This window comes from Bombina bombina, chromosome 4 (genome assembly GCF_027579735.1).
Source record: "Bombina bombina isolate aBomBom1 chromosome 4, aBomBom1.pri, whole genome shotgun sequence".
NCBI classification, from domain to species: domain Eukaryota; kingdom Metazoa; phylum Chordata; class Amphibia; order Anura; family Bombinatoridae; genus Bombina; species Bombina bombina.
This window is the reverse complement of record NC_069502.1, coordinates 701,534,112-701,551,070: the sequence shown is the minus strand read 5'-3', so window position 1 is coordinate 701,551,070 and position 16,959 is coordinate 701,534,112. Positions and strand designations below refer to the sequence as shown.

At 41.0% G+C, this 16,959-nt stretch overlaps 1 protein-coding gene across 1 annotated transcript in view; it reads left to right on the top strand.

The window, feature by feature from the left end:
* TRAPPC3L (trafficking protein particle complex subunit 3L) overlaps positions 1-16,959 on the top strand; it is a 244,578-nt gene that overhangs the window by 127,400 nt on the left and 100,219 nt on the right. The window contains exon 4 of the mRNA XM_053712190.1: positions 5,867-5,966. Within this exon, the coding sequence (XP_053568165.1) occupies positions 5,867-5,966 (100 nt within the window). The remainder of the gene's footprint in view (positions 1-5,866; positions 5,967-16,959) is intronic.

Below are 16,959 nucleotides of genomic sequence, written 5' to 3'. Positions count from 1 at the left end.
CCGTTATCTGTAATGTGATTATTATGACAGTCAAGTACGGGCCTCGCTGAGGCACCTTTTGCTCCGATCTGGAAATCATTGGATAATTCCTCCTTAGGGTGGATAGTGAATGGGTAAGGGTTTATTTGTTATCATGTTTCTTATGTGATTCAACCTGCTTGTGTATGTGCATAGGGCTCTGTGGCCGAGATATATGCCTATGTGGCACATATTGGCTTGTTCTTTTGGTTGTGGTTTACACGGCCTGGAACTATACCTTCGGGTTATGCCTATTTTATTCAGACTTGCTTCATTTTTTTCTGTGGGCCTGGTTTTTGCCGCCCTTTAGGGCGCTTTTCCATGCTTGGGTGGGGCTTCTTCCCCTTCCGCATTCCTGACTGTGTGGCGACGGAGGAAGGAGTCTGCTCCACTGAGGTCTGGCCATAGGAGGTGGTGAGTGCCCCCAGCCATTGGTGTCAGGTGCCAGTCGCTTTTTTTTTTCCAATATCTGTTTATCTTGTACAGTCTTAAGCCATGGAGGATTCCAATGCCGGGACTATTTTTATATCCGATTCCGAATCGTCCTTGGATGAGGATTGTAATTCTGAGATGACCTCGGATGAGGACCGTAATTTGGCCCTGTTATCGCAAGTCTGCCAATCTTGTTTCTTGTGCCTGGATAGTTTGCCTGGTCCCTCGGGCTCGGCGGACCCTGGGCCTTCCGAGCCATCGGCCTCTGGGGGCTCTGCTTCTCAGGAGGCCCCTTTCCAATTGCATACTCCTTTTACTTTTGAGGTTCCCGATGTTAATGCCCCCTCCACGCAGGGTGGATTGTTTCCACCGGAGATGGCGGGACATCTTCGATTTAATATTTTAATGGTGCTGATTCGCTTGCAGGACCCTGAACTTTCCTTGCAGTTATGTGCCTGCCTGCCTGCCTATTCCGGGGGTTCAGACCGTGAATGGCACTATAATGTCCCCCCTTATTTTGTTATAGAATTGTGCGGCTGCGTGTCCTATTACGATGAGTTTTTGACTTATTGGGGGATTCTTTCCTTTATGGTTTGAGGACTTCTCAGTTCTTGCAAGGTTCTTCGAGATAGGCTAGTGGAGATGTGTCTCTCTCCGTTCGATCTACTGTGAGCTTTCCCAGTCTCTTTTTTTCTGAAGGTTACGGTTTCCGTTTGGCAGGTGGGAGGATGCCTGCCAGTGCCCTTGTTTTTTCTCTTATCCGGTCTGGATTATCTTTCTTTCTGTTTTCCCTATAGGAATTCTGGGATTGCTTGATTGAGTTCTTCTATGGAAGTTGTTCCCGGATTTCTTCCGGTGTTTTGTGTGTGACCTGTTACTTGTTAGTGACACATGTTGCACCTGGCTGGTCTGGTGGGACCTACTGATTCTCGCATTCAGTTGTTTTTATACACACACAAAAAAAAAAGAATGAACTCTATTCTTCTAGTCCTCCGGGTCTGGATGTCGGTAATGCTTGGGCTGGCCGTGTCAGTCCGCACCCGACGTCGGGACCAGTGGTACCCGATCACGTCCTTTCGCATCCCTGATACGAGGGGTGTGGTCCTTACTGTGTGGAGCGGTTCTGCCCTTTTGATCTACTGTTGATGGTTCTCCTAGAGTCTTTGCCATTGTGTAGTTAGGCTGTCGCACAGAGGTGGACAATGTCCTCTACTCCCGCCCCTGGGAGCTTTTCAGGCTCTGATGGGATATTGGATTGACTTCTTTGGTGTTGTCACTGGTGCCCTGGTCGTCTTTATCGCCCCTTGGGGGTTTGGGCCCGTGGGGGGCTCTGTTCTTGGAGTCCTGTGCCTCAGGGCTACTGATTAGGGATTTTGTCCCTAATGGTCTCGTGCTGCGGGTGTTTTTTGCAGTATCTCTTGTGTCCTTCTTGGATTTTGATTGAGGTTCTTTTTCCTCGTTGAGATAGCCTGCCAGCTGGTCCGGCTTGGGGTGTGTTTCCTTGGGCGCTGACTTAGGGAAGTCTGGTTTACTCCTTTATGATTACGTTGTGGATCTCGGGGGAGAATCTAGGGTTCTGGCGGTCTAGCTCTTTATCCTATCTGTATGTACCTGTTATGCCCCGGGGATTTGGGGTTGGGTCAGGATGGGTCCTTTTGTCTCCTTTTTAAGGAGTCTGTGGTATTTTTGGTTTGATACCTTGTGGAGGATGTGCTTTGGGCCTTTTTTTTAAGGGGTCCTCTTTCCCTATTCCTCTTTGTTTCTAGGACTAGCTCTAGCTCGGTTTGACCTCTTTTTCCCCCTTGTCTCTGCTTTCTGCAGACTTTGTCACGGCGCATGGGTGGGCTTGTTGATCACCTTGCTGCTTGTGTTAAGGGGGCTTGAGCAGTTGCTCTCAGTCTTGGCCCTTTTGTTGGGTTTTGGGAGGACTGTATTCCTTTCTGTCCTAGGATTTGCGCTAGTCACTCAACACTTTGGGCGTTCTGTGCCTGTACAATCATTTATAGATTGGTCGGGTGTCCTGGGGACACGTGCTCCCTGTCTCACGTTTTTCTGAGGGACTCTGCCTAGTAAGTAGAAAGTTTGCTGTTGGGAAACAGCTGCAGTTATTTTACCTTGTCTGCTGGCAATCTATTGAGCCTAGGTGGCCTAGTGGTTAACTTGTCTGTCTGTCTGGCAAGCTGCAGTCCTTGAGTATGTACTCTGCTGCGATTACTCACTATGCCTGTGGGCTTGCCCTTAGGGATTGTGTCCTCAGGTCTCTGGGGTTTTCCCGGGATCTGGTCACTTTTCTCAAGCATGCCTGGTAATCCTTCCCTTCCTGTTGTGATGGGGTGGGTTCTGTTGGTCAGCTATTTTGGCCTACGGTTAGCTTTGCTACCCAGCTTGCAGAAGGTTGCTGTTGTCTCCAGGGCAACTGTTGCTCCTTGAATGCTAGCATGCACTTTAGGGTCCTTTGTAAAGCATTTTTCTGAACCCTCTGTGGGAGTTGGATCCTTGGGATCTCTTGTTTCAGGAAGGTTGATTCAGGAAGGATGTTCCGCTGCTCTGCAGTCTATAGTGGTGTACTGTTGGTCTGCACAGTTTCGGTTGTGCAAGAGCGGGATTTTTCGTATCCGTTTTTGGATGGGGGCTCTGCTTATTTGCGCCACTACTTTTTATCATCCTTTTCCTGTCTCTCTCCTGAGCTTTTGTCCGGCTACAGAAATTGTTCCTTGCTTGTGAGGCATCCTCAGTCTCTTGTGGTCTGGAGTGTGGGACTTGGTCTGTTTTCCCCTGCTCTCTAGGGTGGGGGTTTTTCCTTCACGTCCTCATTTATATGGTGACGCGTGTCCATGCTGTCTTGCTGTTTTTGCGTTTGCTGGTCCTTGAGATTTGTTTGTTTCTTTTCTGGTCCTTCCTGACTTTTCATATAGTCTGTTCGGGTGTAGCCTACTGAGTGGCTCCAGGTTGTCTCCTTGTCACCCTGGACGTTGTTCCTTTCTTCTGTCTTGTATCTTCCCTCTGGGAATTTTTAGTCGGGTCCCTTGCTTTGGCTTGTGGGTCTTTGCCTCCTCCTGGTGGCCAGGTTCTTATTTCCCATAAGTAATTAATGCGGCTGTGGACTCTTTCCCACGGAAGAAAAGGAAATGATCAGGTAAGCATAATTTATGTTTTTTTCTGAATTTACTTGAATGCATTTATCGTAATAGTTTAAAGCGAATATACAATATTGTGTGGCCCTAATTGTACCATTCTATTGAAGCTAGCTATGCAAAATACAATGAAAGCCATTCAGTAATTGAATTAATTTTAACTTTGCTGTAATAAATATATTCACTGAACCCAAAAGAAACTAAGCAGTATACAAATTGGATTGGCTATAAAGTATATATCCCCTTTTCTAGGTCTTATCCAGTGAATGGAATATCAAAGCTCTATGGCAGAGCTTTTCCTTACTGCAGAGTATAGAATTATGTTTGATACTTTAGTTAAAGGGACAGTCTAGTCAGAAATAAACTTTCATGATTCAGATAGGGCATGTCATTTTAAACAACATTCCTATTTACTTTTATGATCAAATTTGCTTTGTACTCTTAATATTCTTAGTTGAAAGCTAAACCTAGGTAAGCTCATATGCTAATTTCTATCTACTTGAAGGCCGCCTCTTATCTGAATTCATATTACAGTTTTTCACAGCTAGAAGGCATTAGGTTATGTGTGCCATATTGGATAACATTGTGCTCACGCCCATGGAGTTACTTACAAAGAGGGTACTGGCTGGCTAAAATGCAAACCTGTCAAAAGATCTGAAATAAGGGGGCAGTTTGCAGAGGTAATCACAGGGATAAAAAAGTATATTAATATAACCGTGCTGGTTATGCAAAACTGTGGAATGGGATTATCTATATTTTTAAACAATACAAAATCTGTAGTAGACTGTCCCTTTAAGTTACTTTTCCAGGCAGCTGTCAATACAGTGACACAACACTGTCGGAAGGCAAAGTACCAAAAATATGTCTGCAGTGTCTGAACCTACAGTAAACACCACAGGCCTATAAACCAAAGGTGTTACAGATGCATAGTGCATAAGCTTGCAATGCAGGTCGCTTAGACCAAGCAGCTTTGTTCATATATTTAGAACGGTAACAATACTGTAGTCTGCTAATAACGTGAATGAAGGTGTCTGAATTTTCAACCTTTTATGTGTCACTCTCTTTAATATGAAGTGTTTGTTTTGGTTTATTATTATTATTAGTCTTAGTTATTACTTTTAACTTAAAGGGCCATAATACCCAAATGTTTAAACACTTGAAAGTGATGCAGCATAGCTGTAAAAAGTGGACTAGAAAATATCTCCTGAACATCTCTATGTAAAAAAGAAAGATATTTTACCTCAAAAGTTCCTCAGTAGCCACCTCCCTTGTAAAGGATTTCTAAGCAGCATTTTAGTGTGTCTGTCCTAGGACAGCTTAGGGGATGAGCCTCGTGAACTCTCATATTATTTCACCAATCAGGTAAAGGAAGCTTACTATGAAATCTCATGAGAGTTAAGTCAAATCTCATGAGATCACAGAAAGAGTTCATGACCTCAGCACTGCTGATGCTGATTGGCTGCTGTTCATTTCTTCATTTTTTTTTTTTTACCTGCAGCTGGAAGCAGGTGAAGCATAACTTTTTACACAGAACTTACTCTGCTGAGCTGAGGAGATTGTGAGGTAAAATATCTTTGTTTTTTACATAGAGATGCTCAGGTGATATTTTCCTGTCAGCTTTTTACAGTTATACTGCATCAGTTTCAAGTGATTTAGCATATGAGTATTATGTCCCTTTAATATAAAACCCTTTTATTTTGGTTGTCGCTGTACCAAGGAATCTGTGTAAGTCTACAAATAAATTAAAAAAAGGCTACCAATTTCTGTTTTACAATATCAGCTGCTACCCAGCAAAACATTTTACCCATAAGAACTTAATGATTAGGTAAAAAGACATAAACCATATTTGCTCAACACTATCAGACAATATGAAGGATTGCATATTGTGATTAAGGACAGTACAGTAAAAATGCTATAACAAATGTAACTGATTGCCTGCTACACACTGCAAATGATCAAGTCCAATAACCTTAACCCATAGTTCTAGAACTAAAATCTTGGGTGTAGATTTTCTTTTATAAAACTTACTGAAGGGATGCAAAAAAGATCTGTAGCTGATCTACGTTTCATGCATAGCCCCCAGTGTAAGCAGCTCCGGGCCATTTCAGTGCAAGCTTACTCATGATCATTGTTCTTCTTTTACAAAAGCATAATTAGGATATGGCTTTCATTTTATTGGTCAATGGGTGTCTTTTGATTTTCCCAGGTTATACTTTTTGAAACACTAAAATAGAAAAAGCTGAAATTATCATGAAATGTAACATTCATTGTTTGATATTCAGGGGATACAACATTGGCATTCGGTTAGTAGAAGACTTCCTGGCGAATTCTGGTATAAAGAAGTGTCGAAGCTACAGTGAGACAGTAGACATTATCGCCAAGGTACGTCTATGGTTCAAAATCAGTTTTATTTTTTATATATATATATTAAATTATATTTAATTTCATTGCATTTTTTTGTTTGCACATTTCTATGTAATGATTTTTTATGTCCTTGGTAGTGCACAAAGAAGGCCATATCTATATGCCAAACCTCCTTGCTTATTTAATAAAGCTAAAATGAACTTAATTAAATGTGTTCGGCAATGGTTATTTTTGATAGGTTATCTTTGAAATTATTTAAATGCGTTAACAAAAAAGAAAAAGAAAACAAATGGTACAAATTACATATCTTGTATATAGATTTTATATTAACCCCTTAAGGACAAGACCATTTTTCAATTTTCTTACCCTTAAGGACCAGGGCTATTTTTACATTTCTGCTGTGTTTGTGTTTAGCTGTAATTTTCCTCTTACTCATTTACTGTACCCCCACATATTATTTACTGTTTTTCTCACCATTAAATGGACTTTCTAAATAGACCATTATTTTAATCATATCTTATAAATTACTATAAAAAAATTATAAAATATGATGAAAAAATTGAAAAAAACACACTTTTTCTAACATTGACCCCCAAAATCTGTTACACATCTACAACCACCAAAAAAACACCCATGCTAAATAGTTTCTAAATTTTGTCCTGAGTTTAGAAATACCCAATGTTTACATGTTCTTTGCTTTTTTTGCAAGTTATAGGGCAATAAGTACAAGTATCACTTTGCTATTTCCAAACCATTTTTTTGTTTAAATTAGCGCTAGTTACATTGTAACACTGATATCTGTCAGGAATCCCTGAATAACCCTTCACATGTATATATTTTATTTTAGTAGACAACCCAAAGTATTGATCTTCGCCCATTTTGGTATATTTCATGCCACCATTTCACTGCCAAATGCGATCAAATTAAAAAAATCGTTCACTTTTTCACAAACTTTAGGTTTCTCACTGAAATTATTTACAAACAGCTTGTGCAATTATGGCACAATGGTTTTAAATGCTTCTCTGGGATCCCCTTTGTTCAGAAATAGCAGACATATATGGCTCTGGCATTACTTTTTGGTAATTAGAAAGCCGCTAAATGCCGCTGTGCACCACACGTGTACTATGCCCAGCAGTGAAGGGGTTAATTAGGGAGCTTGTAGGGTTAATTTTAGCTTTAGTGTAGAGATCAGCCTCCCACCTGACACATCCCACCCCCTGATCCCTCCCTGACCCCTCTCAAACAGCTCTATTCCCTCCCCACTCCAAACTTCCCTGATCCCCCCCAAACAGCTCTCTAACCCTTCCCATCTACCTTAATGTCCGCCATCTTGGTTACTGGCAGCTGTCTGCCAGTACCCAGTTTGCATACAAATTAAAAAATATATATTTTTATTTTATTTATTATTTTTCTGTAGTGCAGCTTCCCCCCCTCAATAACCAAACCCCACCCCTCCCAGATTCCTTAGATAAAAAATGCCCCCCCCTCCTCTCTCCCTCCTTCCCTTTACACTGGTCCATAGTGTAGGGCTCCCACCCGCTCCCGCCCCCGTGCGCGCTCCCGCCTCTGCCCCCGTGCACGTACCCACATCCATGCGTGGTCCCGGTGCCCCTGTGCGTGATCCCACCCCCCTCTGACATCATTCCCCCAGCGATGGCCACCCACCCGCCTCCCTGCAGCTGCTCCCACCCACCAACGATCGCACCATCGCTGGCCGATGCAGAGAGGGCCACAGGGTGGCTCTCTCTGCATCGGTGTGTTAAAAAAGGTATTGCAGTGATGCCTCAATATCGAGGCATCACGGCAATACCTTGAAAGTGTCTGGAAGTGATCAGGATCGCTTCCAGACGCTTTAATCCCCTAACGTCGTACAGGGTACGTCGTTGGTCTTTAACGACCAGTTTGTACGACGTGTGTCGTTAAGGGGTTAAACAAACATTTAAAGCAGATGTTATATTGTACATATTTTTATGGAACTATATTTTTTAGAACCAAGTATTTCATGTTCTAATACAATGAGCAGCTATATTTAAAATTAAATGACTATAGCTTACTTAATGATGACTTATGCTGACGTTTAAAGGTGTAAGGAGCGCCTAAGGCTTAAGTGTGCAAACAATATGTATTTATTTTACATAAACCTAAAAACATCAAAATAGATTAACATATACTAAAATGACCATATATACTCAATGATATTAGAGAGTATATCCAATGGTAGATACAAAATTGCAAAATATATCAAATTACGTAAACAGAAAATGTGAAAAATAAATAAAATATAAGTATACACTTAAATGAGTCAATGACCCATATCCACCAAAAATAAAGTGCAATATATTGGAGGGGATTAGTATCCAAAAAAGAATAAAAATTATAATAATGATATATAAGTGTCCAGAAAAAAATGTAGTAGAAGTATGTGTCCAAAGGTAGGTAGTAGTGATCCAAAATGTAGAAAGAAGGGAGAAAGAGTGATCCCAAACACGTTTATAAGTACAAGTTGAAGTGATAGTGGATAAAGAATATTCCTTAGGTGGATAATTCTCCCTGTTTTTCTGAAGAATATTGACACAAAGAAAACCTGTTAAAACAAAAAACAGAAATAAAAATGGTACAATACCAAAGGGGAATGATCAGCCCAATAAGTAGTAGGCTTACCGGGTCTTCCTTCAATCCGGAAACTCAATTGAGGGAAAACAAACCAAAACAAAAACCATTGCCCTAACCAAGGTGTAACAGATTGCACTGGACCAGTGAGGATGTTATTGCTTGACACCATAGGTTAGCTAGGGATCTAGATGGGTCATATTCTTTAAAATTAGCCATGTATAACTATTTCTTAAACAGGAAATGTGATCGTTGTCTGCTAAGCACATATATCAAGTAGTACTGTGTGAATACACATATTGCAATAATGGGAGAATTGGGCACTATGGATTAAAAGGGACATGAAACCCATTATGTTTCTTTCATGATTAAGGTAGAACATACATTTTAAACAACTTTCCAGTTTACTTCTATTATCAAATTTCATTTCTTGAAGGAGCAGCAATGCACTGTGTTTCTAACTGAACACATGTGTGTGCCAATGACAATCAGTATACAGTGTATATATATATATATATATATATATATATATATATATATATATGCAGCCACCAATCAGCAGCTAGAACTTAGGTTTTTTGCTGCTCCTGAGCTTACCTAGAAAAACCTTTCAGCAAAGGATAACAAGAGAAGGAAGCAAATTAAATAATAGAAGTAAATTGGAAATTTGTTAAAAATTGTATCCTCTGCCTAAATCATGAATGTCTAATTATGACTTTTTTTTTTCTTTTTTTTCCATTTATTTATTGTTAAAGCAAGAACATTTCATACCAATGTTTTAAATTTGCAAGTTACATACAGAGATAAGATAAATGAAGGAACACTATAATTTCACAATTTATAAAAGAAAATACATTTTTTTTGTCATACTCCATTTTAATTCTATCTGCATGTTGAAAAAGGAGAGAGAGAAAAAAAATCACATAAAGAAAGCTTCTCCTTTAGTTTTGATGCTTCATTTATCTTGTTTAATAAAGCAAACAGACAAACAAACACAAACAAAAAATAAATAAAAAATACACACACATATATATATATAGCTCAGAAATTAAGAATTATATCAGAGTTTCTAAACAGATATATTAGTTGGGCTTGGGAGGGCTCTGGGGTGGGGGGGTTAATGAATATTGACATTTTTTTTTTTAAATGTATGAATTTTATGGTCATCATACAATGCAGTATCGTGCTGTTCTATAATTGATTGTTGTTTTTTTTCAAATAGTTCTTCCATTCTCCCAGTTTAGGCTTCTGTTTATTTTTCCAATTTTTCTTATATTATATTTCTGGCAGATATTATAGCCATATTTATGAAATTCCAATTAAGACATATCTTTTTTATCATACAAAAACAAAATGTGTACTAGCTCAGGAGGGGATTTATTCAATACTTTACTTAACCAGAAATCTAGTTTCAACCAGAATTGTATAATTATGATTTTACTGTCCCAGCCTAAGCAACACTGTAAATGTTGTGTTTTCTTAAAACCCCACACAAGAACACCTTTACTCACCTGGGACCTGATGGTCAAAAACTTATAAGCATGGAGAGAAATCATCCAAAACCTTTGGGATTTTTTTAGACCTTAAATTTTAATGTAGGTGCCTGTTTTTCATATCCAGAACCTGCATAGCGCAATAAACATCTCTTAAGCTAAAACTTGTGCTTCTAAATTTTTTTTGATGAGAGACTTGAGACCTTAAGCTCATCTGACCCCTAGTCCAAATCTATGCCCAATCATTGTGATAATACATGCAGGAAAACACTTTCATGTCATTCATTCAGTCATTCATTTATTAATTCAATCATTCATTCATTCAAATGAAACATTTAACAAATGTGTAATAAAAATACAAAATACTTGTTTTAATGATGCACAAAATTGAACATCTTTAAAATCATATATAAATATAAAAAAGACAAAAAAGAACAAAAAACTAAAATAGTGCAAGATACCTCATCCATATAGTACAAAATTACAAGAGGGCATAGCCTACTTTCACTACAATCTGATGGTTAGATTTGCAGTACGGCTATTAACGCTGAATGGCCAGGAACCCATATTACGAGTCGCATCGGTATAGCTGTACCGCAAGCATTTTAGCCTGTAATGCAACGTCCATTCCGCATTTAAAAAAATTATGTTTGAGTGTGGGATTTTCTTCATAAATAGAAAGAGTCCACAGCTGCATTAATTACTTTTGGGAATTCAGAACCTGGCCACCAGGAGGAGGCAAAGACACCCCAGCCAAAAGCTTAAATACCTCTCCCACTTCCCCCATCCCTCAGTCATTCTTTGCCTTTCATCCCAGGAGGTTGGAAGAGAAGTGTCAGAAGTTTTTACGATAGCGTATTATTGGGGGGTAGTACTCTTCGGAATGGGACTGGAGTTTTAAGTAGTCCTGTCAGCCTCTCAGTGAGAGCATGGATGAAAGTTAGAGTCCGGAGATGCAGGGAGAGTCTTCCTGCAAAACCATCCCGACTCAGATTAACAACTCCACATGCAATCAGCTTTGACGAGTTTCGCTGCCTGCTTTCTTCTCTCAAGTCCAAGGCAGAAGCTCCGCTACTATCTGTCACACTTGAAGGGCCGTGTTCCTGTTCCACGGATTAGATTCCGGTAAGATCGTTTCATTTTACTTTCATCATGGATGTCTTGTAATTTCAACAGTTTATCCGAGAGGCCACAGCCTTGCGGGAATAACTTAAATACAGGGTCTCAGTGAGGCTCCTTTGGTATCTTGGAATCAAGGGTTAATATCTCCTGAGGGGGGTTATTGAACAGGGTTTTTTTTAATCATGTTTGTTATATGATTCTGTCTGCTAATGTGTAGTAATATTTGGGCTCATGGCTATTTCAGAACATAACGGCCTATTGCAAGTTGCGCAGCCTTTACGGTCGGGCACACTTTTTCATGGACTACACTGTACACCTTGTGACCGGTGTGGTCACGTTTTGGCTCTCCATTTCCGCATTCCTTTCCGTGTTGCGACAGAGAAATTCTGTTTCGCTGGTGTCTGGTTCATGGGAGGCTGTGAGTGCCCCAGCCATTCGGGGTGTATGGTGCCATTTACATTTTTCTTATTGGTCCATTTTTTATCAATATCGCAGTTATGGAGGATTCAGATTTTATGGAGATGGATGTCTCTGATTCTGATTCTACTTCTTGCAAAGAATATAAATTGGCCCGGGCGATACATGTCTATCAGCTATGTTCCAAATGCCGTTTTAAAGTGCTTCATTCCTCGGGATCGGGGAACCAGGGGCCCGCTGAGCCATCTGCCTCTGGGGATTCTGCTTCCCGCGAGGCGCGTTCCCTACAACCAACTCTTACTACACATGCAAGTAAACCAAATGCGGCTTATCCTTCTCTGGAGGGTGTCCTGTTTCCTCTGAAGGTTACGACACTGTTCCGCATGACCATATCTTTGGCGCTGATGCATTTACATCTCCCAGGAGTGTGTTTAAGATATTGTCCGTATTCTGTTAACCAGGGCTCGTCAGGCGTGGGATAGCCTGGTCCAGTTCAGCCCTCTGGGGAAGTGACTGTCCCTGAGGCTTCAGGGGCTCAACCTTCGGGGCCAGGGTCTTCGCTTGCCCCGGCGGAGGTAGGTTTTGCCTTTCATTATAGACTGGTGCGCCTTTGTGTTCTACTGAGGCACGTTTTGGCGTTGCTAGAGGATTCCACTCTTAATGGGGTGGATCATGAGTCTTCCAATGCGAATGGCATGCAGGATTATATATAAGGGGAAGAAGTAATCTTCTTATAGTCTTGTTTCTTGAGTATCTTTCCAGTTCTGAGTTTGGAAGATTCGGATTCCTGCGGGAGTATCCGTTCTTCCTGGGCAATAACCTACGGATTGCCTTATCTTTTATTTTAATCCGGTTAGGATGGATTTTATTTGGTTTAAAGCTTATGTTTGTTATAATATTTCCTTTGATAATTTTCTTCTCTGGAATCGATACTCGCGATTTTGTGATCGCACTGTTTACTTCAACGAAAGTTATGAGGATGTGTTTTAGTCCTATGTTTGTCTGTTGTTTATCTCTCCCTCTTAGGGGGTGACTTGTGTGGCCTTGTCAGTATGGGGCCCTTGGTTTCAGTCTGGCCCTGACTGGGTTCAAATCCTTCTGTTTTGAAGACCTATTTCAGACACATGGCGCTTGCTATGCCTGGCTGGTCCGGTTAGGGCGCCAAGTGGTTCCGCTATTATTTGTTTTTTGTTTTACAAGTTTCAGCTAGTATTCCGGGAGGATTTTATGATCCGTGGTTTGTCTAGCGGCATAAAGGATCATGCTCGGTCCTCATTAGCCTTTCAATCTAGTGGTCGGGACTCCGTTGAGCTCCGCTCCAACATCCTCTGTTGGTTCTGATTTGGGATCCAGAGTGTTTCCTTCACGTTGTGGGTTAGAAGTTGAAGGTTTTGTCCTTCGTGCTGCCAGTTCCTGGTGTTCTTACCTTTCAAGGTTCCTCGGGATTGTCCTTTTTGGCTTATTCCCTCTTGCGGTCTATTCCTTAGGGTTGAGACTGTTTGGACTTTGTCCTGTTTTCTGGGCAGATGTTGAGGGCCGTGCAGCTCTTTTCTGACCCCGGGAGTTCGTAGTTCCATATTAGGGACGATAGACTGTTGTATCCTCCTTTCCTAGCTTTTGCTTAGGGGATGTTCCGCCTGGATTCGGGATGCTTGCATTCTTCTTCCTTGGGGTGGTCCTCCGGATGGTTAATCTGAGAGGATTATGGAGACTAGTTTTTTGTCTACTCTCTCTTCGAGTGATCTCTGCTCTTGTAAATATTCCCTTTGTTTTTTGGACTTTGTGAGTGTAGTCCCTGGGGCCTTTTGGCTCTAGAGTAGTTTGCATGACTACGGCCTAGCACCTTGTTGGTGGGGAGTTGGCCTCCTGCTAGGGGTGTTCTCTTCCCTTTGGTCTGGGAATTTATGAGTGAGTTATGTGCCCGTTTCTCTGGTCTAACCCGGATATCATCCTCTGTGAGGTCTGAATCTTCAGACGGGTATTTTGTGCTTCCTAGAGCTGTCGTTCATTTTAGCACGGCTCTGGGTCCCAGTTATAGGGATCTTATATTGGATCCTTATGGACTTATGATCCTGCAGACTGGTTCAGGAGGACCCAGTTTTCAATGGGGGCTGATTTGACATTAGGAGTGTGCTCCCTCTTACGGGGAGTTTTTCACTGTTGTATCATCAGTGGTGATTTGGATGATCTTCATTCGGTCTCGACTGATTAGCCTACGGCCTTTCATGTTCCTTGTGGGCATGTAGGGGGTAGATTGCCTCCTTCAGCAGTGGGGTCTCCTCTCTCTGGAGGATTGTGGTCCTGCCTTGGGTGCAGGAGGAGCGGGGGGTTTTGGCGCATGAGTTAGCGTGGCAACTTCATCCCCTGAGGGTCGTGTATTCCGGCTCATCTGCTTCCACTTGCTTGCATATATTCAAATTTCTAGATTCATCTTAGGATGACAGCAGCGTGCAGTGTTCTGAATCTTCAGGTGGTTGCCGTCAGTGGTTTCCCTATTTGAGTTGCTGCACAAGCTTTATGGTTTTTGAATATTTGGATATTCTTAGCTGTCTTAACGGTTTCTGGGGTTCTCATCTTTAGTTACCTTCTAGGGTGCGGACGCACTTTGTTTGTGAAGATTCTCTTCTCTTTTTCAATCTCTGGGTCTTGATCCCATGGATTTTGAGCAAACTAGGGTTGGGCATTGCCTCTCTTGTTCTACAAGAGTGGTTGGGTTTTGGTTGGCTTGGCCGTCTGGGTTTATTCGCCCAGGATATTATTGGGGCTCGTTTGGGCCCTATTTATGGGTTTTGTTTGGGCCCTATTTGTTTTTTTTGGAATCCTTGATGGATGTCTTCTCCGTGTCTTTCTCCTTTTCGGAGAATACGGCTGTTTGATCCATTTCTCTAGTAAGGGGTTTGTTGTTTGGAGTTCGACTGCCGGTTGACGATGTCTCTTGGAGGCTGATTGGCTCAGTCGAGTCTAGTTCCTGCAGTCTCTAGCAAGACTTATAGACTATCTGCGGGTCAGTGTCCTTGGGCCTTTTCCTTTTTTAAAGTTTTTTCTCGGCTTCGGGTGAAGCTGGGTTTCTGGAGTAGGGATGTTAGGCCTGGTGCTTTCAGAATGGGCCACCATACCCTCCCGTTTTAGCATTCAGTGTCCTCTATAGCTTGGGTATTGTTTTCCCAAAAGTAATGAATGCAGCTGTAGACTCTTTCCGTTTATGAAGAAAAACATAAATTATGCTTACCTGATAATTTCCTTTTCTTCAGATGGAAAGAGTCCACAGCTCCCCGAGTGTAATTTTCTGGGGGGGCGTTGGTTATTTTTGTTCTTCGGGCACCTTTTTCACCCTATGCTTCTTCTACTGTTCCTTGTTCCTCGGCAGAATGACTGGGGGATGAGGGAAGTGGGAGAGGTATTTAAGCCTTTGGCTGGGGTGTCTTTGCTTCCTCCTGGTGGCCAGGTTCTAAATTCCCAAAAGTAATGAATGCAGCTGTGGACTCTTTCAGTGTGAAGAAAAGGTAATTATCAGGTAAGCATAATTTATGTTTTTCCATAGCGCCGTATTACAGGTTATGCGGTCCGGCTAAAATGCTTGCATTACAGCCTATATCGACACAATCCATACCGCCATCTGAGACCAGTAGTTATAGATTTTGTGAAACAAAAATGTTTCACAAAACTCATAACTAAAATGTTACAAAGTACACTAACACCCATAAACTACTTATTAACCCCTAAACCGCCACCCTCCCGCATCGCAAACACTATATTCAACTTACTAACCCCTAATCTGCCGCCCACCCACATCGCGACTATTAAATAAACCTATAAACCCTAATCTGCCGCCCCCGACATCGCTGACACTAAATATAACTATTAACCCCTATTCCACTGCTCCCCGACATCGCCAACACTAATAAAAGTTATTAATTCCTAAAACGCCGGCTCCGCCCATCGCCAACACTAAAATAAACTATTAACCCCTAAACATCCAGCCCCCCACATTGCCAACAATGCATATTCTTTTACAGTTCAAACTGGAATAACTCTAACACACCCCATAGTCTATTTAAATACAAGACCTGTGAACTATTTCATTTTCTTTTTTCTTTTATCACACGGCATCACACAAAGTACGAATATAACCATACATGATTCATACAGCATTTAGATCTGCAAATTAAACATTTTATTTTATATATTTTTATGCAGGTATTCTTTTAGAACATTGAAATTTAATGCAGTAGATAAAGTTATGTGACTCAAGGGGTTTTATTTGGATATTGGTTGTGAATTTTAAGTACACAGACATTTGAGTCTAATCAACATGAATGAGATTCAGAATATTCACTCATATCCCATTGGTCCTTTTTTGTAAACCATGACAACTTCCGTTTTTAATTGTATATTAGGTAAATACTTTCAAAAATGTGTATCCATTGTTTGTATGCCTGAGGAAAAGACCGGTTTATGGTCTAGAAACGCGTAGCAGTTTTTTATGGATTAAAATTCATTGATTTTTAACATACGGAAGTTGTCCATTTGTTTTTACTTTGGTTCTCCCTTTGAGCCTTACTGGATAAGGTAGCAAAGTATCTGCTCTACCGCAGTGTCTCAAGTTTCAGCCGCACAGACGCCAATCAAAGAAACGCTGAATAGCACCTGTGCACAGCTTGCCGGATACCACCCAGTGTGCTAGCCACTGAAAGTGTTAGCCTGCATGTCAGCACCGGTTACAATACGGTGCCATTACCTCTGGTAAGCCTTTACATTATTCTTCCATTTTGGCTATTTAATCTACAATATCACGCTATGTGGCGCCCTCTTTGTTATTTCTAATTTACAGACACCTTTCACCTGAAGTCCAGAGGAGCTTTGCCGCCAGCACATTTTGACTGTATCAAAAGACACAGCACCGTTTTCTTCATTTTGGACTGATACGGTTTGTCCATAGACAATACTCACTCACACTTGTTATTATCAACATATCAACTTGTCAGCGCACCCCACTTACGGTTCCCTTAGGGGCTCCTTTGTTTGACTAAACTAAACCTATTAACCCCTAAACATCCAGCCCCCCACATCGTAACTACTAAACTAAACCTATTAACCCCTGAACCGCTGGCCCCCCCACATCACAAAACACTAAATTAAACAATTAACCCCTAAACCTAACACCCCCCTAACTTTAAATTATATTATAACTATCTTAAAATAAATAAAAACTTACCTGTGAAATAAAAAAAATAATAAGTTTAAACTATAAATTAACCTAACATAACAATTCTAATAAAATTAAAAAAACAACCGATTAAAAAAATCTAAATTACAAATTTTAAAAAAAACTAACACTACGAAAAAAATTAAAAATCTAAAATTACAAA